This window comes from Syzygium oleosum, unplaced genomic scaffold (assembly GCF_021117445.2).
Source record: "Syzygium oleosum isolate NSW1041296 unplaced genomic scaffold, Sole_v2.1 Sole_v2.32, whole genome shotgun sequence".
Classification (NCBI taxonomy): domain Eukaryota; kingdom Viridiplantae; phylum Streptophyta; class Magnoliopsida; order Myrtales; family Myrtaceae; genus Syzygium; species Syzygium oleosum.
In genome coordinates, this window is record NW_026607516.1 from 1,561,436 (window position 1) to 1,585,112 (window position 23,677).

Genomic DNA, 23,677 nt, shown 5'->3' on the forward strand with positions numbered 1-23,677 from the left:
ACAACAACATTTGGCATATCTTGTGAATTCATCAATCCTCATGTCACGTACATGAAGGACACTTCTACCTGCGACGCAGGAAGAAACGAAGAAGAAAAACCAGTCATTACAATGAAAGGGAATTGGATAAGAAATAATAACTTGAGGAATTAGCAAGAACATCGATAAATACTCAATTAGTCTTCTCAGATTTGCATATTACCAAAGGACAGCACACGACATCTTTTCACCATTGCCATGTTGATATTGACAAAAGGAATGAACTCTGATCGGATCAATGATTTACCATAAAATTAGCAAAGCAAAATTTGTTGTCAAAGAAACTTTTTAGTAGATTACTGCCCAAACAGAGGTCTGTCTTTAATCAGTTTGCTTCAATGGAGTCTTTTTTGTTTTTGCTTTTGTGAATGATCAATTTGATGGGCATCAATCATAATCATAGCTTGGGATCAGTGGTTACTTGAATCGGAATATTGTCGCTACCCTATGCACTTACATTTCATCACGTTGGACCATATGCCAGCATAATAATGACTCAAAACGGGTTAGATTACTTGCCAATCATGCAATGTCAATATTTGGTTGGGTTTTAATTCATGTAGATCCTTATGAGAGAATGCTTTCTAAGTTAGTGAATATGTGCCATATTCATAGCTTGAGAATCACCATTAACCCGAATCAAAATAGTGTCGCTGACCTATGTGCTTAATTTATCAGTTGGCAAATATGCCAGCCTAATCGTGACTTATAAAGGGTTGGATTTGTTGCTAGTCATGCAATGTCAATATTTGGTTATGTTTTAATTCATGTCGATCCTTCTGAGTAGATGCTTTCTAAGTTAGTAAATATGTGCAAGTAACGATTGATTCCGTTAGACGTTAGGTTCACATTTTATTAGTCACGAGTAATGCAAGTGCTAAAGAAACTCTATCCATTCCAAATTTGACATATAATGGGCATGAAAAGCGCCATAGCCATGATCTATCACCGTGGGTTTTTATTATTTGAATTCAAATGCAATTAAGACCAACAAAAAAGCTTAGCGTCAAATCTTATAAATTAGGGATGGCATGAACTGCCTAGGCAAGAATTTCTTGACATCGAATAACCAAACCTAGAGGATTAGTGGACCACCCAAATTCCTTACTCGGCTAGTGATTGACGGCTGTCACCTCCAATTTGATAAATTAGCACAATATTTTCAATGATAATTAATTGATTTCATAAATTTTTTCTTTCTAATCTACTAATATTGTATTTATCTTCATGCTCATTCTAAGTAGATTATTATGACTTGAGAAGTTTCTCCTACCCAACAAAATAAGTAGACAAAGATGCTATCATTCTAAAGAGCTTGCCTAACGTGGCACCGTAATTTTTCCGTTTTTGATTTTGAAGTGTTTTCCATGTAAAAAGTTTTTGTGTCTTCTTCTCTGATTTTTTCTCTTTTACGTCTCTCATTCCTGATACACGTCATGTAGTGAAAGGTCACAAAATTAATAGTGGGCTACAAACATTAAAGAAGCAGAAAAACATCCCGAAATACATAATCACAATGACGGTCACAAAAAGTTACTCTTGCCTAGATTACAATCTCTCTTAATCTTCAACAAATGTTTGCAAAAAAAGACCCAAATGACCTACAACTATAAGAATTGATACAAAAATCTTATTTATTACAACAACATTTGGCATGTCCTGTGAATTCATCGATCTTCATGCCACGTACATGAATGACACTTCTACCTGCGAAGAAGGAAGGAACAAAAAGGAAAAATCAGTCATTACAATGAAAGGGAATTGGATAAGAAATAAGAACTTGAGGAATTAGCAAGAAAATCAATAAATACTCAATTAGCCTTCTCTGAATTGCATATTACTGAGGTACATCACACGTCATTTTTTCGCCATTGCCCTGTTGATATTTACAAAAGGAATGAACTCTGATTGGATCAGTGATTTACCAGAAAATTAGCAAAGCAAAATTTGTTGTCAAAGAAATTTTCTGGTAGATCACTGCCCGAATAGAGGTACATCTCTAGTCACTTGCTTGAATGGAGCCCTTTTTTTTTGCTTATGTGAATGATCAATTTGATGGGCATCAATCATATTTATAGCTAGATAATAAGTGGTTATTTGAATTGGAATAGTGTGGCTGCCCTATGCGCTTACATTTCATCACATTGGAATGGCAGCCTAATCATGACTCAAAAAGGGTTAGATTACTTGCCAATCATGCAATGTCAATATTTAGCTGGGTTTTAATTCATGTCGATCCTTTTGAGTAAATGCTTTCTAAGTTAGTGAAGAAGTGCCATATTTATAGCTTGGGAATCATTAGTTACTCGAATGATAATAGTGTCGCCGACCTATGAGCTTACATTTTATCACGTTGGACCATATGCCAGCCTAATTGTGACTTATAAAGGGTTGGATTAGTTGCTTGTAATGCAATGTAAATATTTGGTTAGGTTTTAATTCATGTCGATCCTTCTGAGTAAATGCTTTCTAAGTTTGTAAATATGTGCAATTAACGGTTGATTCCGTTAGATGTTAGGTTCATATTTTATTAGTAGTGAGTGATGCAAGTGTCAAGAGACTCGCTCCATTCCAAATTTGACATATAATAGGCATGAAAAGCGTCATATCCTTGATCTATCAGCTCAATTTTTATTATTTTGAATTCCAAAGCTAGTCAGATCAACAAGAGAGCTTACTGTTGAATGTCAAAAACCACCATGTATGGATGGTATAAACTGCATAAACTAGAATTTCTTTACATCGAATAACCAAAGTTAGAGGATCAGTGCAACACCCAAATTCCTTGCTTGGCCAGTGACTGACCACCGTCACTTCAAATATGATAAATTAGCATAATTTTTCAATGATAATTCACTAATTTCATAAATTTATTCTTTCTACTCTACTAATATTGTATTTTTCTTCAAACTCATTCCAAAGATTTTATTACGACTTGACAAGTTTATCCTACCCAACAAAATAACCAGACAAAGATACTATCATTCTAAACAAATTGCCTATTGTGGCACCATAATTTTTCCCTTTTTGATTTTGAAGGGTTTTTCACGTAAAAAGTTTGTGTGTCTTATTCTCTGATTTTTTTCTCTTTCATCCTAACAATTGTCGTATAGTGAAAGGTTACATAATTAACAGTGGGCTACAAACATCGAAGAAGCATAAAAACATCCCGAAATACATAATCACAATGACGGTAACAAAAAGTTACTCTTGCCCGGATTACAATCTCTCTTAATCTCCACCAAATGTTTGCAAAAGAAGACCCAAATGAATTTAACTTCTACTATAAGAATTAATACAAAAATCTTATTTATTACAACAACATATGGCATATCTTGTGAATTCATCGATCCTCATGCCACGTACATGAATGACACTTCTACCTGCGACGAAGGAAAGAACAGAAAGGAAAAATCACATGAAAGGGAATTGGATAAGAATAAGAACTTGAGGAATTAGCAAGAAAATCAATAAATACTTAATTAGCCTTCTGTGAACTGCGTATTACCGAGGTACATCACACGACATCTTTTCACAATTGCTATGTTGATATTGACAAAAGGAATGAAATCTGATGAGATCAGTGATTTACCAAAATCTTAGCAAAGCAAAATTAGTTGTCAAATAAATTTTCTGATAGATCACTGCTCGAACAGAGGTACATCTCTAATCACTTCGCTTGAAAGGAGGCTTTTTTTTTTCTTATGTGAATGATCAATTTGATGGGCATCAATTCTATTTATTGCTAGAGAATCAGTGGTTACTTGAATTGGAATAGTGTGGCTGCCCTATGCGCTTACATTTCATCATGTTGGACCATATGGCAGCCTAATCATGACTCAAAAAGGGTTAGATTACTTGCCAATCATGTAGTGTCAATATTTGGCTTGGTTTTAATTCACGTCGATCCCTTTTGAGTAAATGCTTTCTAAGTTAGTGAATTCGTGCCATATTTATAGCTTCAGAATCACTAGTTATTCAATTCAAAATAGTGTCGCCGACCTATGCACTTACATTTTATCAGGTTGAACCACATGCCAGCCTAATCTGACTTATAAAGGGTTGGATTAATTGCTAGTAATGCAACGTAAATATTTGGTTAGGTTTAATTCATGTTGATCCTAATGAGTAAATGCTTTCTAAGTTAGTAAATAGATGCAAGTAACGGTTGATTCCGTTAAATGTTAGGTTCATATTAGTCATGAGTGATGCAAGTGCCAAGAAACTCTCTCCATTCCAAATTTGACATATAATAGGCATGAAAGCGCTCTAGCCTTGATCTATCGGCGTCAAATTTTGTTATTTTGAATTACAAAACAAGTAAAGACCAACAAGAAAGCCTAGCGTCAAATGTGAAAAACCACTATGTATGGATGGTATGAACCTCCTAGACAAGAATTTCTTAACATCGAATAACCAAAACTAGAGGATTAGTGGACCACCCAAATTTCTTACTCGGCTAGTGACTGACGACCGTCACCTCAAATTTGATAAATTAGCACAATCTTTCGATGATAATTAACTGATTTCGTAAATTTATTCTTTCTACTATACTAATATTGTATTTATCTTCATGCTCATTCTAAAGAGATTATTACGACTTGAGAAGTTTATCCTACCCAACAAAATAACCAGACAAAGATACTATCACTCTAAAGAGATTGCCTATTGTGGCACCGTAATTTTTCCTTTTTGATTTTGAAGGGTTTTTCACTTAAAAAGCTTGTGTGCGTTCTTCTCTGATTTTTTATCTTTCACGTTTCTCATTCATGACACATGTCGTGTAGTGAAAGGTCACATAATTAACAATGGGCCACAAACATTGAAGAAGCAGAAAAACATCCCGAAATACATAATCATAATGACGGTAACAAAAAGTTACTCCTGCCCGGATTACAATCTCTCTTTATCTTCACCAAATGTTCACAAAAGAAAACCTAAATGACCTTAACTTCTACTATAAGAATTGATACAAAAATCTTATTTATTACAACAACATATGGCATATCTTGTGAATTCATTGATCCTCATGCCACGTACATGAAGGACACTTCTACCTGCAACGAAGGAAGGAACAAAAAGGAAAAATGACGTCATTACAATGAACGAGAATTGGATAAGAAATAAGAACTTGAGGAATTAGCAAGAAAATCAATAAATACTCAATTAGCCTTATCTGAATTGCATTCCGAGGTACATGGTACGTCATCTTTTCACCATTGCCATGTTGATGTTGATAAAAGGAATGAACTCTGATCGGATCAGTGATTTACCAAAAAATTAGCAAACCAAAATTTGTTGTCAAAGAAATTTTTTGGTAGATCACTACCCGAACAGAGGTACATCTCTAATCACTTTGCTTGAGTGGAGCCTTTTTTTTTGAACTTTTGTGAATGATCAGTTTGATGGGCATCAATCGTATTTATAGCTAGAGAATCAGTGGTTACTTGAATCGGAATAGTGTGGCTACCCTATGCGATTACATTTCATCATGTTGCACCATATGGCAGCCTAATTATGACTGAAAAATGGTTAGATTACTTGCCAATCATGCAATGTCAATATTTGGCTGGGTTTTAATTCATGTCGATCCTTTTGAGTAAATGCTTTCCAAGTTAGTGAATACATGCCATAATTATAGCTTAAGAATCACCAGTTACCCGATTCAAAATAGTATTACATTTTATCAGGTTAGACCACACGCCAGCCTAATATGACTTATAAAGGGATGGATTAGTTGCTAGTAATGCAACTTAAATATTTGGTTGGGTTTTAATTCATGTCGATCCTTATGAGTAAATGCTTTATAAGTTAGTAAATATATGCAAGTAATGGTTGATTCCGTTAAATGTTAGGTTCACATTTTATTAGTCGTGAGTGATGCAAGTGTCAAGAAACTCGCTCCATTCCAAATTTGACATATAATAGGCACGAAAAGCGCTGTAGCCTTGATCTATCGGCGTCGATTTTTTTTATTTTGAATTCCAAAACAAGTAAGACCAACAAGAAAGCTTAGCGTCGAATCTGAAAAACCACTATGTATGGATGGTATGAACTACATAAACAAGAATTTTTTAACATCGAATAACCAAAGCTAGAGGATTAGTGGACCACCCAAATTCCTTACTCGGCCAGTGACTGACGACCATCACCTCAAATTTGATAAATTAGCACAATTTTTCAATGATAATCAATTGATTTCATAAATTTATTCTTTCTACTCTACTAATATTGTATTTATATTCATACTCGTTCTAAAGAGATTATTAAGACTCGAGAAGTTTATCTTACCCTATAAATTAAATAGACAAAGATACTGTTATTCTAAAGAGATTACCTAATGCGGCACCGTAATTTTTCCCTTTTTGATTTTGAAGGGTTTTTCACTTAAAAAGTTTGTGTATCTTCTTCTTTGATTTTTTTCTTTTGTATGTTTGTCATTCCTAACACATGTCGTGTAGTGAAAGGTCATATAATTAACAGTGGGCATACAAACATCGAAGAAGCAGAAAAACATCCCGAAATACATAATCACAATGACAGCAATAGAAAGTAACTCTTGCCCGGATTACAATCTCTCTTAATCTTCACCAAATGTTCTCAAAAGAAGACCCAAATGACCTTAACTTCTACTATAAGAATTGATACAAAAAACTTATTCATTACAACAACACTTGGCATATCTTGTGAATTCATCAATCCTCATGCCACGTACATGAAGACACTTCCACCTGCGACGAAGGAAGGAACAAAAAGGAAAATTCAGTCATTACAATGAAAGTAAATTGGATAAGAAATAAGAACTTGAGGAATTAACAAGAATATCAATAAACAGTCAATTAGCCTTATCTAATTTGCATATTGCCGAGGTACATCACACAACATCTCTTCACCATTGCCATGTTGATATTGACAAAAGAATGAACTCTGATTCGATCAGTGATTTACTAGAAAATTAGCAAAGCAAAATTTGTTGTCAAAGAAATTTTTTGGTAGATCACTGCCCGAACGGAAGTACATCTCTAATTACTTTGCTTGAATGGAGCCTTTTTTTTTTTTAGCTTTTGTGAATGATGAATTTGGTGGGCATCAATCCTAATTATAGCTTTAGAATCAATGGTTACTTGAATCGAAATAGTGTCACTGCCCTATGCGACTACATTTCATCACGTTGGACCATATGCTAGCATAATCATGACTCAAAAAGGGTTAGATTACTTGCCAATCATGAATATTTGGTTGGGTTTTAATTCATGTCGATCCTTTTGAGTAAGTGCTTTCTAAGTTAGTGAATACGTGCCGTATTTATAGCATGAAAATCACAAGTTACTCAAATCAAAATGTTGTCGCCGACCTATGTGCTTAATTTATCACATTGGCCAATTTGTTAGCCTAATCGTGACTTACAAAGGGTTGGATTAGTTGCTAGTCATGCGATGTCAATATTTGGTTAGCTTTTAATTCATGTTGATCCTTCTAAATAAATGCTTTCTAAGTTAGTAAATATGTGCAAGTAACGATGGATTTGGTTAGATGTTAGGTTCACATTTTATTAGCCATGAGTGATGCAAGTGCTAAGAAACTCTCTCCATTCCAAATTTGACATATAATAGGCATGAAAAGCGCCATAGCCTTGATCTGTCAGCGTCGATTTTTTTGATTTTGAATTCCGAAATACTAGTAAGACCAACAAGAAAGCTTAGCATCAAATGTCAATAACCACTATGTATGGATGGTATGAACTGCCTAAACAAGAATTTCTTGACATTGAATAACCAAAGCTAGAGGATTAGTGGACCACCCAAATTTCTTACTCGGCTAGTGACTGACGACCGTCACCTCAAATTTGATAAATTAGCACAATTTTTCAATGATAATTAACTGATTTCGTAAATTTATTCTTTCTACTATACTAATATTGTATTTATCTTCATGCTCATTCTAAAGAGATTATTACGACTTGAGAAGTTTATCCTACCCAACAAAATAACCAGACAAAGATACTATCACTCTAAAGAGATTGCCTATTGTGGCACCGTAATTTTTCCTTTTTGATTTTGAAGGGTTTTTCACTTAAAAAGCTTGTGTGCGTTCTTCTCTGATTTTTTACCTTTCACATTTCTCATTCCTGACACATGTCGTGTAGTGAAATGTCACATAATTAACAATGGGCTACAAACATTGAAGAAGCAGAAAAACATCCCGAAATACATATTCACAATGACAGTAACAAAAAGTTACTCCTGCCCGGATTACAATCTCTCTTTATCTTCACCAAATGTTCACAAAAGAAAACCTAAATGACCTTAACTTCTACTATAAGAATTGATACACAAATCTTATTTATTACAACAACATATGGCATATCTTGTGAATTCACTGATCCTCATGCCACGTACATGAAGGACACTTCTACCTGCAACGAAGGAAGGAACAAAAAGGAAAAATGACGTCCTTACAATGAACGAGAATTGGATAAGAAATAAGAACTTGAGGAATTAGCAAGAAAATCAATAAATACTCAATTAGCCTTATCTGAATTGCATTCCGAGGTACATGGTACGTCATCTTTTCACCATTGCCATGTTGATGTTGATAAAAGGAATGAACTCTGATCGAATCAGTAATTTACCAAAAAATTAGCAAACCAATATTTGTTGTCAAAGAAATTTTTTGGTAGATCACTGCCTGAACAGAGGTATATCTCTAATCACTTTGCTTGAATGGAGCCTTTTTTTTTTTTTTTTTGAACTTTTGTGAATGATCAGTTTGATGGGCATCAATCGTATTTATAGCTAGAGAATCAGTGGTTACTTGAATCAGAATAGTGTGGCTGCCCTATGCGCTTACATTTCATCACGTTGCACCATATGGCAGCCTAATTATGACTAAAAAATGGTTAGATTACTTGCTAATCATGCAAAGTCAATATTTGGCTGGGTTTTAATTCATGTCGATCCTTCTGAGTAAATGCTTTCTAAGTTAGTGAATATGTGCCATATTAATAGCTTGAGAATCACTAGTTACCTAATTCAAAATAGTGTCGCCGACCTATGTGCTTACATTTTATCAGGTTGGAGCCTAATATGACTTATAAAGGGTTGGATTAGTTGCTAGTAATGCAATGTAAATATTTGGTTGGGTTTTAATTCATGTCGATCCTTCCGAGTAAATGCTTTCTAAGTTAGTAAATATATTCAAGTAACGGTCGATTCCGTTAGATGTTAGGTTCACATTTTATTAGTCGGGAGGGATGCAAGTGCCAAGAAACTCGCTCCATTCCAAATTTGACATATAATAGGCTTGAAAATTGCCGTAACCTTGATCTATCGGCATCGATTTTTATTATTTTGAATTCCAACAAGAAAGCTCAACGTCAAATGTCAAAAAATACTATGCATGGATGGTATGAACTATCTAAACAAGAATTTTTGAATAGCGAATAACCAAAGCTAGAGGATCAGTAACCAAATTCCTTGCTTGGCCAGTGATTGACGACCATAACCTCCAATTTGATAAATTAGCACAATTTTTTAGTCATAATATTGGTTTTATAAAATAATTCTTTCTACTTTACTAGTACTGTATTTATCTTTCTACTAATTCTAAAGAGATTATAACGACTTGAGAAATTTATCCTGCCCAACAAAATAAGCAAACAAAGATACTCTCATTCTAAAGAGACTGCCTAATGCCGCATCATGATTTTGCCTATTTGAAGAAATGTCAACCAATCAAAATTAAAGCAAAACGATCACAGCCCATTTTTTCTTACAGTTTGGATTTGTTCTCAATTTTGTTCAATTTGAAACCACTAGTGACAATCTGATACTAAATAAAGCTAGCCTCAAGCTCATATTGAGTAAGAACATGAATATCCATTAGTGAAACTATTGACAGAAAATTTCAGAAAAAAATATCATCATATCATTGTGATTATCCATAGTATAATATGCGACATGGATAGTATCTTTTGACTTTTCTTTTTGGTTGAATATCATGTTTTAAATTTTTTCTATTCAATTTAATCCCAAAACTTTCGAAGTACTTCCATAAAATAAGCTATGGGATTAGGTTATGTGGATGCTAGCGCGACTAACTTGCTGTCAAATTTACATAATGGCCCATTCTCATCAGCAATCTCTCCCTTATAAGAGGCGCGAGGTCTGGGATCTAAGGCCATCTCAACCTTTTAGAGGTCGCTATGGCCTTGAGTTTACGGCGGCGCACCTTAGAGAGAGGCCGAAACATTGTGATGTTGGAGAGAGAGAGAGAGAGAGAGAGAGAGAGAGAGAGAGAGAGAGAGAGAGAAGTCGTTGTGGTGGTCAAGGTGATGCTGTGGCCACAGGTCTAGAGTAAGCGATAAGGTAGCTGCGGCGAACGACAATAGTGATGGAAGGAGATGTACTTTGAAGCCACAGATTCCCGCATCAAGAACAAAAATCGAGCCTTGATCGATTGCACTTTACAAACTTCACCCATGTAAGAGAGATAAATTGGCGATAAAGAAAGTGCTATAGATTGTATGAATTTCAACTGAACAAAGTACCAAGAACGAAGAGCGATACCCACCAGCTCTTTGGGACATGAACCGAAAAGATCGACCAGCTGAAGAAACTTATTTTGTTTTGGTCTATTACTGGGTTCGGCTTGCCAGCTGCTCAAACAAAGTTTTTGAAGACAGAAATAGATCGACCTGATACAATATTTGTGCTACTCGAACTCTACTTTCAAATAAAAGTTGGAAACTCTTCTACCCCCCGGTTGGGGTGGAAATGCAATAGCTGTTTAGCTATCTTAGAATTGGGCTGAACATTGAGCCCAAGTGACGATCCAAGCCCTGTGTTTTGGCTTGATTCCCTGCAAAATGAAGGATGTCTCGTTGTCTACTTAATTATCCTGAAGAACTTCATATAGGGAACTGATAAATTGATCAATGAAGTGGCAAAAAGTTTCAAATTTATCATATATACTCTGTATTGCAAAAGCCTTGATAATCCAAGAACGAACTCATCGTTAAGGTATTAGAGGTGGTGCTGATATATATATGACATGCATACAGCAAGAAGTTCTGTAAATGGACCTAAACCTAGTAGGAACAAGAAGCTCTCTTTCCTCGCATCTTCGCAATGTTCACACATTGATTGTCAAGCTCAAGCCAAATTCTTCACGTACCGGTTAGTGCCATCATGTATTGTTTTTTTGGGTAAATAAGTGCATGAATGCAATTTCTTATTGGCTTTATCTTCTTTTCTATTTCATAAAATGACGTGATAATTAGTTTTCATAACATGACATAGCTTGACCAAGTAAGTGATTTCACGTCTAAAGGTCGAAAGAACTCATCAGGAAATACTTTCTCCCGATATGGCCTCCCAAGAATGAACCGAGTAGCTGAACCCCCCATGTTTTTCTAGCAGCAAATTCTCAGCAATGGGTATTTTTTTCTTTCGTCTTTCCTCTCAAGTAGGTATGATTGAATGTACGTAGTTCCTATAATTGCTGCACGCCTTTTGGTTCCCGACTTCATGTTAATCCATTATATGTTTTTGGGACATTGAAAGTACGATTCTGATGGATCTCTGGCCCATGTTGTCCCCCCAATCTCTGTACAAACTCACGATAATACTCCTAGAGTGATATTGGGAAATCATCTTCACTTTCATAATTTCACTAAACAAGCTAGACCCACAAAATTGATAGCCATCAACCAAAAAAAAAAAATGACGGCACATTAATGTTGTTGTCGTCATGCTCCATCGCGAATGAAACATAACAATTCAAACTGGAACAATGTGGATGATGCCCATAGATATATTATCGTTCTTCTAACTTGATGGTCAAATCCAATTACAATTTAAAATGCGATATGACTCACTGGCGAGAAAAGTTTTACAAGTAAATAAGAGAATGACACTACATATGACTTTTTATAAGCATGGACAATTTCTTCGGCATGGTTTCTTTGTGCAAATGCATGGAAATGTGGTTGATCACTACCAGATAATATGAAATCTAATGTCAGCTTCGTTGTGATTAACTTGTATATATAATATACATATGCGCATGACTTAACTGCTCTTGCTTATGTGTACCTAAAGCGACGATTATCAGAACCAAATTAGGTTTGCATTTGGGCACTAGTTTTATATTTGTAGCCCCGCATGCGACCCTGCGCAGTTAGCATCTTAATCCAAGTTTTCTTAGTGACGATTCCGCCACACACTTGCGCTATTATATTTGCCTCAGCAAAAGTGAAGACCTTATCTCTTTCAGACCACAGCTAGGTTTTATTTTCTTTAATTAACCAAGATCCCGCAACGAAGGTTTCGTCTCATGTTAGGTAAGAACGGAACCTTGAACTATATACCCACGACCACATCGCGCAATTGTTGTAGTTTTCATACTTCGTCATCTCAAATTTATTCCAGTTTGGACGACACGAAAAGAAAAATAACTAAAGTTGGAAATTTGGAAAAAGGGCAATTTCCTTGATTATTTACTTACGTTCCTCTTCGTTGCTGAGCAGAAGTTCAGCAAAACAAAAGAATGCCCAGGGAAAATTCTTACTTTTAGGAAGTGAATCGAAGCATACACGATACTGTTTATAACGAGGACTGAAGTTGGGCTTCCTCATCATACATTCATACATACGCAACGAAGACTAGAGCTGCTGGCTTTTCATAGGGTTATCTGCCAACAAAGCGGTGGTTAAAAAAAGCCCAAACATGAAACGATGATTTCAAACCAGGGAACCTGCTTGTATGATCCTATATCGATACGAACAGTGGACATCTTAAAGGACAATAAATGGTGAAATATGTAGTAGGACATTTTGTTGGGTTAATTGATTTAGACCCCTAAAAAGAACTATTAACTAAGTAAAGAGATGGGCATCGAATGGCACAGTTATCTTGCATCAGGACGATTAGGTTAATAATAATCTATATAGGTCAGCTTACAGTGTTGGCTCACTGATCTTCACTTAGTTTTCAGTACCCATAGTAAGCACAACAATGCATACCAAATTGCATCAACTATCGAGTAATCTAAACTTTAGGGAACAATCGGTGTTTAATATGATATCACTGCATGATAATTTTTTTATTTGACTTATATATATATATAAGTATTTGAACGCTTGGCTCGATTGATCCATATGAAGGGACATACACAAACTATGCTCCAACCACTTGTATCAAATAATATACATCATATATATGTGTGTGTATTGTAACATAGGATATTTGAATGTTCGGCTCAACTGATTCTCATGAAGGTACGTACGCAAATTGTAGTGATATACAGTCGAGCGCTAATAACTATACGCATAAGTAAGAAGTAATAAGTTTCATACCATACTTACATTCTTAGAAGGCATTCTAAGATACGACCGATTCTATCACGATAATAAACATCCTTAATTATAACTAAAGAGCATGACCATAACTGAACTGGACATCACTTCTATTTTTCAGACGGAAGCATGTGCATGGAAAAGCTCAATATAGTTTCCTTTTATAGAAAAGAAACATTACAGGAAAACCTCGAGAGACATCTAACAAAGATCTTCTAAACCTATCTCCTTAATGTATGCTCAAAATGTCACCATGGAAAATTGGTATGCCTTCTACAGATCTAGACTTAGGTAGTAACTAAATAAATACGACAAGCTTTTCATCATAAAAAAATCCCAAGGAGTATAGACATCTATAGGTTAGTTTATGTATCTTCAGCTTACATTTAAAGAAAGAACTTACGCTTTCTACAAGGCAACATGCTTCTGGAAAAACAGAAATATTATATTTGCTTCGTTTGAACATTTTTCTTTAGGTAACGTTTTGCACATGACGGGTTATCAAAATCATTTGACCATCTTAGATAGTTCTAATCTTGGGCCACGGATGAGATCGAAGTGAAAGATAACCCTAGAAGTGTGGCTAGCTGCTCTGAGAAAATTAGCCACCCTAAATAGTGTAGCAGTAATTTTATGTACTGTAGATTAAATATATTATTTGTCTAGGACGCGTTGCGGATTATTAATGTGCGTAACTTCATTTTTGATGAAACTAGGTATCGTGCTTAATTTAATGTGCAAACAGAGTGACAATCATCGTGAATCCCATGTTTTTCGCAGAGATCATGAAAACAAATAGGTTGTAGAAGAACTCCACACTGAAACCCGTGCTGGTGAGGCATCGACTCAACACAGAAGCCCACTTAACAAGAAGAATCTTCAATGTACTTTGTGTAAAAACGATGCGCAAAAAACAGTTATAACCATGCTGAGAAATTCTATATTATTTTCACCTGCACATTCATAAATGTGAGAACATATATCTATGTGTTTTAAAATATACAGAGACAATCTATACATAAAGATAGAACCATGAAGAGATCATAAAAATATGTCAGCTTGATGGAGGGGAGGTCAGAAGCAAAAACCGGGTGGGATAAGCTCTTCTTTTAATGGGGGCTCATTCACTACTACATGATGATAATTAAATATGAGGATTCAAGCACAGACCATATACACAGACCATATACACCATGAAATTAATTGTTCTCTAAAGCTTCAATTGGTTCATATTCAAACCCAGTCAATCATACACAGAAGGAAGAAAAAAGGATGAGTCCCACAATGCCCAAGAAGAGAGATTCGGAAACACTACTTCCAAACCGCAAAGAGAAGATGAAAACGAAGAACGTACAAGAGAAAATTAACCCAGAAAAGAAAGGAAGAAGAAAGAGCTAAAGAGACATCAACACAGGATTAATCCGAGTTAAACACGACCATCATCACCATCACGAACCGCGCGAAATAGATTCTATGAAATTGCTGACCTTAGAGAGGGGATTAATCGTCGTCTTCTTCGTCGTCATCGCCATCCTCTTTCGTTTTCTTTTAGCTTCTCAAAATGGAGGACGAGGTGCTGAATTATTTCCTGGCCAGTTCTCCACCGGCAACTGAACAGACCCCATGTTATTGAGCGGCAAATTGAAGAAGGGAAGCCCCGACGACGGATCCGGGTACGAGTTACCCGCGGCGGCCCCACCCGCCGACTGCGGCTGCGAGGCTGGCGGCTGCATATGTAGCTGCTGCTCCTCCTCGTCCAGCGGCAACCTCTCGTAGGCGACATTGGTGAAGGAGGCGGCGATGACGATGACCGGCCCGGCCGCTGTCAGCTCCCCAACCACGCTGCCGCCGACCACCTGCCCTTGCCCGCCCGCCAGGAACACCGTGAGGCTCGTGGCCCCAGGGGGCGCCGGCGGCGGGAGGAAGGACCCTGAGAGCGACAGGATCTCGAACCGGCCGTGCAGCGTCACCACGGCCCCGGCCGCAGTCGGCTGCCGGAGGCTGACGTTGGTCACCGTACCGCTCCCGCTGAGGATGCAGACCCCCCGCTGCCGCCGCCGCGCGTACATCGCGACGCACTCGAAGACGTCGCACCCGCTGCCGACCTCGAGGATGTGCGCCCGGAGCGTGTTGGCGCTCTCCCTGGTGATGATGACCGGCGGCTTAGGCTTGTTCTTGGAACCCGGGGGCCGGCCCCGGGGTCGGCGGGCCACGATGTCGCCAGGCCCAGGGTTCCCGGCGCCCCCGAGATCGAGGCCGTGGTGGTGGGATCCGTCGTCGTGGTGGTCGCCAGAATACTGGTTGTGGTTAGGGTTATTGCCGTCGTCTCCGGAATCCCTGGAACGCTGGAGCTGGAAATTAGGAAGGAAGCGAGAAGCAGTGCCTAAATCCAGACCAGCCATCATGAGCACGCATCAAAAAGGGGAAGATGAAACAGAAAACAAGGTGGCCAAAAAAAAATATAATTGTTATTTAGAATTCTTTGCTTCTTTTTTAATGCGAAGTGAGTGAGGGAAATTAAAAACTAACACACACTGTGCGTTTGTTCTTAAAGAAAGTGGAGGTTTTCGGGGACAGTAATCATAAAGAACAAGGAGGAGAAAGGGAAAGAGAGAGAGAGAGAGATGAGGAGTGGCTCGGGAACTTGAAATCTTTGATTTGAATACACAGGCACAGAGATTATAGAAAGCTTAAAAAGCAAAACAAAAGGGAAGAGGAGAGGAAGAAGCTGGTATAAAACAGCTGCAAGAAGAAGACGGGAACCACAAGGATGGTGGTGGAGAGAGGACGGCAAATGAAGAAGATGGAGAGAGAGAGAGAGAGAGAGAGAGAGAGAGAGGGATAAACAAAGACTCAAAAAGGGTAGTCATATACTCCCCCACCACCAAATTTTAATATATGAAAGATATAAAATTCGTGCAGCTCATTTGCGCGCACACACATATATATGTGTATTATAATATATTAGTCTATACTCTCATTTCAAAGTAAATCTGTAGACATGAGACGCAAATGGAATGAGAAAAAAAGGTTTTGGAGGTTAATTATTGAAGCCATATGAGATGGGACTTTATATTTTTGGTTATTCGGTTGATGTGAACTAAATATGCACTTACCACCATGAGCTCACATTTCTTTCTTGGAAAAAAGGGTTCCCTAGAGGTTGGGTTTATCCTAGGCATGTAACACAAAAGGCATTACTAATTTAATGGACTCACAAGCTTATTAAATTTTTCCATATGATGTAGTACTAATAAAGATATAGACATCATAGTTAATTAAACTATAAAAAACCTAGATGAATGTGTGTGGACGGGGTATACATGATTGATGCGGTTTTGGAGGGATTAGACTTTTTCCGATGCGGAACTTAACCATGGTTTAAGCAAAGTTGACTAATCGGTTGGATTATGACAGAATCCTAGAAAACGGAATATCGACGGTCGATATGATAAGGAACGGAGCCAATCAAAATGTAAAGAATGCGCCCCCGATTTCAAATGAATTACACCAAAATTTCGTCGTTCTTTTAAAAATTTCGATTGGCTTGATCCAATAGAACGAGTCGAAACTAGGAGCGCTCGGAGGAGGGAGACGTGCTTCGCTTGAAATTATAAACAAACAAGGGCAAAAAGATTAGGGCAAGTGGGGGGAGATGGTGCTGCGGCGCGTGGGTCCTCCTCCCTTGTCCTCTTCCCCCACCCTGGACGGCGCTCTTCTTTCTTCCTCCACCTTTTGGCCGTCAGTGCCACCACCCACCATTACGCCAGCACCACCACCACCACCACCGTGGCTCGGAAGCGAGCTCACTGACCAATTAATGCCCCTCTCAAAAAGTGCAAAATTCAATTGGTCCTTCAAATTTTTTAAACTAATCCTTCTTTAACTCCAAGGCCTCTTTTGATTCGTAATCATGCATGTTGTTGTACAAATGTCGTTAGGGTTTTAAATTATAAAACTATGCAAAAAAAATAATGACAAGAAATGAAAGAAGAAGATATAAGTGCTCCCACAAGTGCACGAACTTGATGAAACAGAGGCGCTATACTTTTTTTTTAATGACTAATTAGTTACGTCAATGTAAACTAATCTATTCCAATCTAGGACTTGCTTGATTTATATTTGATTGCACCCATCTTTAGTTTTTTTTTTTTTGATGACCCAGGAACCCCTCGCACGGCCGACAGCCGGAGGGGTAAACCTGGGGTGACGCTAGCGCAGGACCCACCACCACGGCGCCACACTTAAGAATCCCTAACGACTACGCTGGGGTTCGAACTCTGATCCCTTCGTGGGGGGGATGAGAGCGCAAGCCAACGCAGCCGCTGCGGGCGGTGGTTGCACCCATCTTTAGTTCGTTGCTCGCAAATATAAAAAATGAGTTCAACCTTTGTTATTTTGATACCCATCTAGTGTCGGTAATTTTTTTTGCTTTTCTAAAACCTAGACCTCCTAAGGGAACTAACCACGTTGTCAAAGGGAACCATAGTACGATATCGATGTAACTTAATAAAAATAGAATTACTGTATGATTTTCGACTTTGTGATAAGATAAAGTCGCTACATGATACCCAGAAATAAACAATGGTCGATCTATATAATAATTAGTGGTGAAGTTTTTTATATTGGTCTCGAGAATCTATGACTTACTTCGATGGCCATCCATTTTCTTCCAGCAGTTGGAGATGCGAAATGGGTTCCTAGTTAGGGTGATGCCATTGCATTTTCTATGTGGGGAAGAAAGGGCAATTTTTAAATAATGGATGCCAAGATCCCATTCTAATGTCCACTTACTTATACATGGTCTACTTTAGATTAATTATGGTTACCCACTAATCAGGTCAATGGTCTTATAAGGAAGCTGGTTTTTGTTTCCTTTTGACAATACCCTCCAAGAGAGTGGATCAAAATCTCTCCGTTTGCTTTCTTTCCTGTAAAGATCTCACATCTAGCTTCTATTGGTAACATAAGTTTTTTCTTTTCCTTTTTGGTCAGGTATTGGCAACATAAATTTAAATAGTTAGGAGATATGTTAGGTCGGGACACAATTACGTTGGAAAGAATTGAATGTGTAGCCAATTATTCCAAAAGCTTAAGTCGGTGTGGCTAGAGGAGGGACGCGCATATGAAGTCCATTGAAGCAATGGAAGACTCTAAACCCTAAGTTTTATGAACTAGACAGACAGAAGAACGGTGAGACAAGATTATTAGGGATGTGGAACAAAATAGCAGGACTGTGAAGTATGATTGAGTTGATGTTTTAATATCATGTTAAAACGTGTCTATAGTTGATAACTCTAATATTAACATTATAGGTCAATCTTTTGGTACATACATCATGTCCCAATACCACAAGACACATTGTGCAAACATAATAATCAATAGCAATGCAAGAATTGCTTCTTTTTTTTTTACATTTGTGATTGGTTTAATCTAGTGAAATGACATAGACAATAGTTTACTTTACAGTATATAGAGGGCATTGATGATAGTATATGCTAAGAAACTGGCCTGGTTTTGCCTTAGTGTGTAGATTGTATTACAATTTCTCAACAATAGTTACAGTTTTGTAGGGAAAATTATCCAAAAAGTCATAAAACTATTGTACAACGGCTAATTCAATCCTAAACTTTTCAATTTAAACCTTTCATTTGTGCCAATTTAATCCTAAACTAATTATACAGCGGTCAATTCAGTCATAAACTTTTCGATTGTGTCACTTTAGTCATAAACTTTTTGACGATTTACTAATTTAGTCTTTCTGGCTAATTTTGGCGAGAAATCGCTAACGTAACGCTCTAGTCCACGCTGGTTGTATGACATGGACAATTTTTGTAATTCCCTATGCCAGCCTTCGGCGAAGGCCTTGACGCCCTTGGCTGGGCGAGGGTCCTCCTTGCCAAATCTAACGAGGGTATCCCTTGCCCAAGGCCAACAAGGGCGGCCCTCGCTAGCCCAGGCACAAGCGTCCCTCACTCGAGGCTGACAAGGGCTAGGCGAGGGGAGGCCGACGACCTCCGCTGGCCATCGATGAAGCCTGATGATGGCCGGCCAAGGCAAAAAGGGTAAAAAGAAAAAAGAAAGAGAAAATGAAAAAGAGAATAAAAGAAAAGGAAAAAAAGTTCAGAAAATTAAAAAAAATTACAAAAATTTTCCACATCAGTGTCATTTGTGATACATAGAACGGCCGATGATGATTGAATCACCATGTCAAGGATTTTCGGTAAAAAATGACCGGAATGACTAAATTAGCAAATCGTTAAAAGGTTTAGTATTAAATTACTCAATTGAAAGGTTTATGACTGAATTGGCCGCTGTACAATGGGTTTTTTTTTTTACTTTTTTGACAATTTTCCCCACTTTTTTAAGAAATCTAAAAAAAATCTTACATCTACAACCATGCGTAGCTACAACATCTTAATACTTGTCTAGGAAGCTACCCGGCCGATCCTTTGTGGTGTTGTAGCACATACATGACGACATGTTACAGAATTGCATAGCTCCATCAAAGTCGTAATTGTACAAAAATGGATTCAATGTACTCATCTGCCATTAAGATGAATACTCGGAGCCTTGCCTCACCAAGTTGGATAAGACAAAGATGCATATCTTTTTCTTGCTTAGGTGATAAAATAGAGTTGACTATGGACCTACCTAATCATCAATAAACAAAATGCTCATACAAGAAAGAGAGAGAAAGAGAGATAGATCTGAAGATAATTGAAAAACGGCCAATAGGGTAGCGACCTTTGTGTTCCTAGAAGAGACAGTTTTTAATAGGTCCGACGTAGTGAATTTCTTGGACGAGGCGATGATTGACCTCAATCAAAACCAGGATGAAAATTTGACCGATCTGGGGTCGTTCAACCTCGAATCTACCGTTTCAAAGTCCATCATTTCTTTGCTTTTAGCAAAGTACACAGCATCCACAGTGAAAAGCAGAGAAGGAAAATTCTTCATGTTCCACTTGTTGACCCGACAAATTCGTAGCCGTTGCGCAACTATTAAGATGAAAATTTGGGTCATGGACATCGAGGTCAACCTGTGATATTCTGGAGGGTTCAAACTTTTTTATCCCTTCTGGTTAGAGGGTTAGAGCTTAGATTAATCCTCTACATTTACGAGAGGACACTAAAAAAGAAAGCATCTTACGCAACGCATGTGACGAAGTAGAAGAATTAAATTTCCACAAAGGGATCGCAAGTTACATTCAAACAACAAATCACGTGCACGATATTTGAGCTCTTAATCAACTTAGATGGACTAGTGATTGTGGTGTATCCAATGTATGTGCAATAATAATGTGCTTCAACCACCCTTTACTTTGGTGATATGAAATTTTGGAACAATCCCTGCACATCCTTTCACAAACCAAATTATAAGCTCAAATATTACTTCGTGACAATCTGATTGGTGGATAAGTATGTTTAAATAGAAATCTCTTCCTTCGCCAATTGTTAGCAATTAATACATAAAACAACCCCACGTCAAATCACAAATTTAAATAGAAAAATAACTATGCTTACCTCAAGCTAAAGTTTTGATTGATTTTGATTAAGAAGTGAATCCTGCATGTACATCTAATCCTCCATGAGAAGACGTGTGTTGCTCTGATCCAAAGCGGGGGGAAGGTGTTGACTACGTAGCGACTCTCTCTTTCTCCTGCCATCAATAAAGACTTGGAGAAGAGCACGAATCACAAACGTCAAATCAAGTTCTTGGATCCACGTAAACTTGGCAAAACAACGTCAGTGGAACCCAGATAAGTATGCAACATCTAGCATCTGCATGTCGCCATCTTCTTAATTTTTTTTTTAACCTTAGAACCAATCGATATATGTACCATATCGAATCGTTCATCTACGCGTATCGAATAAGCTTTCATCGTCGACATCGCGGGCTTAGCCACAAAGACATCTTCCCCTAGCTATCTTTATCCGACGGAGTTATTCGCAAGGAAAAATCTAATCAAGTGGGGTACTCAATATCGATAAAAGTGGACCCGAAAGGAGTTTATATTTTAATCCTCGTGCTTTGGGTGACGACGGAATGCGCAATTAGATTACTGTTTTGCACGTCTAATCAACAAGTTGGAGAAAGACAAGGTTGGTTTTCGTATTATCGTGGGTAGGGCCACGTCCTACTGAACTTTAGTTTTGTTTCGTCTGAGACTTGACTGAGAAAGGATGGCACCTAATCCCACCGTGATTGGTCCTCGGTCACTAACAACGTTTGCTACAACGTCAAATGCACTAATAATACGCATGTGGAGCGACCAAAACGGATGTCTTGAAAACTCGCAACTTAATTTGCCCTTTTCTTCCTAATTTCAACCGTACTGAACTTGAAAGGGACATGAATTTGAATGAATCATGTTACGTTTTCGTGACAGTTAGTTAGTATGGCGCGATCGTCGCTTCTCAGTCAGCCTATATTTGTTGAGCGTTCTCGAATTTCATAGGTCCGTGAAACGTTTTCTCATAGAATAAGCTACCGATGTCATTCCCATATTTTTCAAGTCAGATTGAGTCAAAAACAATGGAAAGCTGAGATTTCTGCTTGGTTTAGAAAACTTCTGCAACTTCATTGAAATTTTCAGTCTTTTTTCCGATGTCGGTTCAATGTATGTAATCGATAGAACTTACATCGTCTCGACTTTAATCAATCCTATCTCGGAGTAGCATGAACCGTATCAAAGGTGCAACGGAAACAACGCTCCTGTTTCCGATTGAACTCTTTCGGCTCCACCTAACTTGAAAACCCATAATTTGAGCTTAGGTAGCTAGCTTCCTAGTTCACTTGAAAAGGGAGCTTTTCCATGTTGAGACAAGCAAAACATCTATTTATTTATATACTGGTATTTGGCACTACTATAAATGAATATGGAGATATATTGAGTGTGCGAGTGCTGTATTGTAATATTCTTGGTGCGGTTAGAGAAAGTGCAGAGAAAGTGCACATCTTTTGTATTTTGGCATAGAAAACCTATGCACCGCCTAGCTAAGCACTTTAAGGTGTGCTCTCGAACTCGTCAAAGGCAAAAAAACCGGGTACCAAGTGATACATAGCATGGTCCCAAAGGTTGAGGTTTGATTGTTACTATAATAATTTCCTTTGGAATTCCCGTTACCTTGTAGACAACAACAAGAATGCATGTATGGAGAGAAATCACGCATCTCTCTTTCTCTTTCTCAATCTCTCGAGATCGGGTCCATATATTATAAAAGGAAAAATATATAGCCTAGACAAATATGGATGTTGGAGCTTTGTCCATCTATTGGAGGGACACAAAAGTTTGATGGTCTCGTACTATATCAACATCAACAGATGTTGCGAATCGTACAATGTCGATTTAATGCACAATGATCTTGTACTTCGATGATGTTCTGGTTAATTTGAAAAATCATACTTTGATTTGTGAAAAATGAATTATGGGACTATTTCAAATCACTTAAAATGATATCTTAATTAGCGAGCTAATAATCAATTATGTCGAAACTGAAAAAAGATGGTAAAATTCTTTTGTGACAAAAGCATGTTAATAATTACAAACAAAGACACACGATTATAAACATGGGAGGGAGAGGACAAAAGGCAGAGGGGGGCAACAAGAGAGGGGATCACGTGCGGTCTAACAAAGTCAAAACACAGAGGTTTGAAGAGGCAGGCGTATAGCTGTCGGCCACGAGGCACATTTTCTCTTTGGGAATTGTTCCTCTCTCTCTCCTCCCCTTAAATCCCGGGGGCCTCTCTCTCTCTCTACAAAAAATGATTTTAGTTAGATGACCAAAAAATGAAAGTTTTTCTTCTAAGCTTTTTCAAAAGCATTCACATCTTATCCTAAAGACACTTGATGAACAATCCATCGAAGAGATTGTAAAATCTCTGGTATATTAAGTTTACTTATGTTATGGGTAATCTATACTTTAAAAGTTGAACTGTTGCGTATCGAGCACACTCGTGACGTATGTAATCAATGAAGATACTTTTCTTTTTCTTTGCTTGTCAAAGATGCTTTTAACAAGAAAGTATGGTGCGCCAAAGTGAAAATTGATGCGGAAATTATATATGGTTCCACCAAAGGCCTATGTCCACTAGCGAAAGAACAAGCACTCATAATTCAAAGTACAACAAAAAGTTAAAGAACTTTTGAAAATCATAGCCGCTCCAATCACGCTATATATCTCTCATGCTCCCTTTGAAATATTACGAAGAGAATATGTGTAAGAAAACCCAAGATCTGTATCGCCGGGGGTAGAGCCCTCCGTAACCCTTCGCCAA

The 23,677-nt window shown here is 37.6% G+C and overlaps 1 protein-coding gene across 1 annotated transcript; it reads right to left on the bottom strand.

Moving 5' to 3' along the window:
* Nucleotides 1–14,668: 14,668 nt before the first annotated feature.
* On the bottom strand, nt 14,669–16,198 carry LOC115685469 (AT-hook motif nuclear-localized protein 23-like). The gene has a single exon (XM_030610552.2). It carries the CDS (start codon nt 15,799–15,801, stop codon nt 14,953–14,955), a length of 849 nt encoding a protein of 282 aa, XP_030466412.1. The 5' UTR covers nt 15,802–16,198; the 3' UTR covers nt 14,669–14,952.
* Between the last annotated feature and the right edge of the window lie 7,479 nt (nt 16,199–23,677).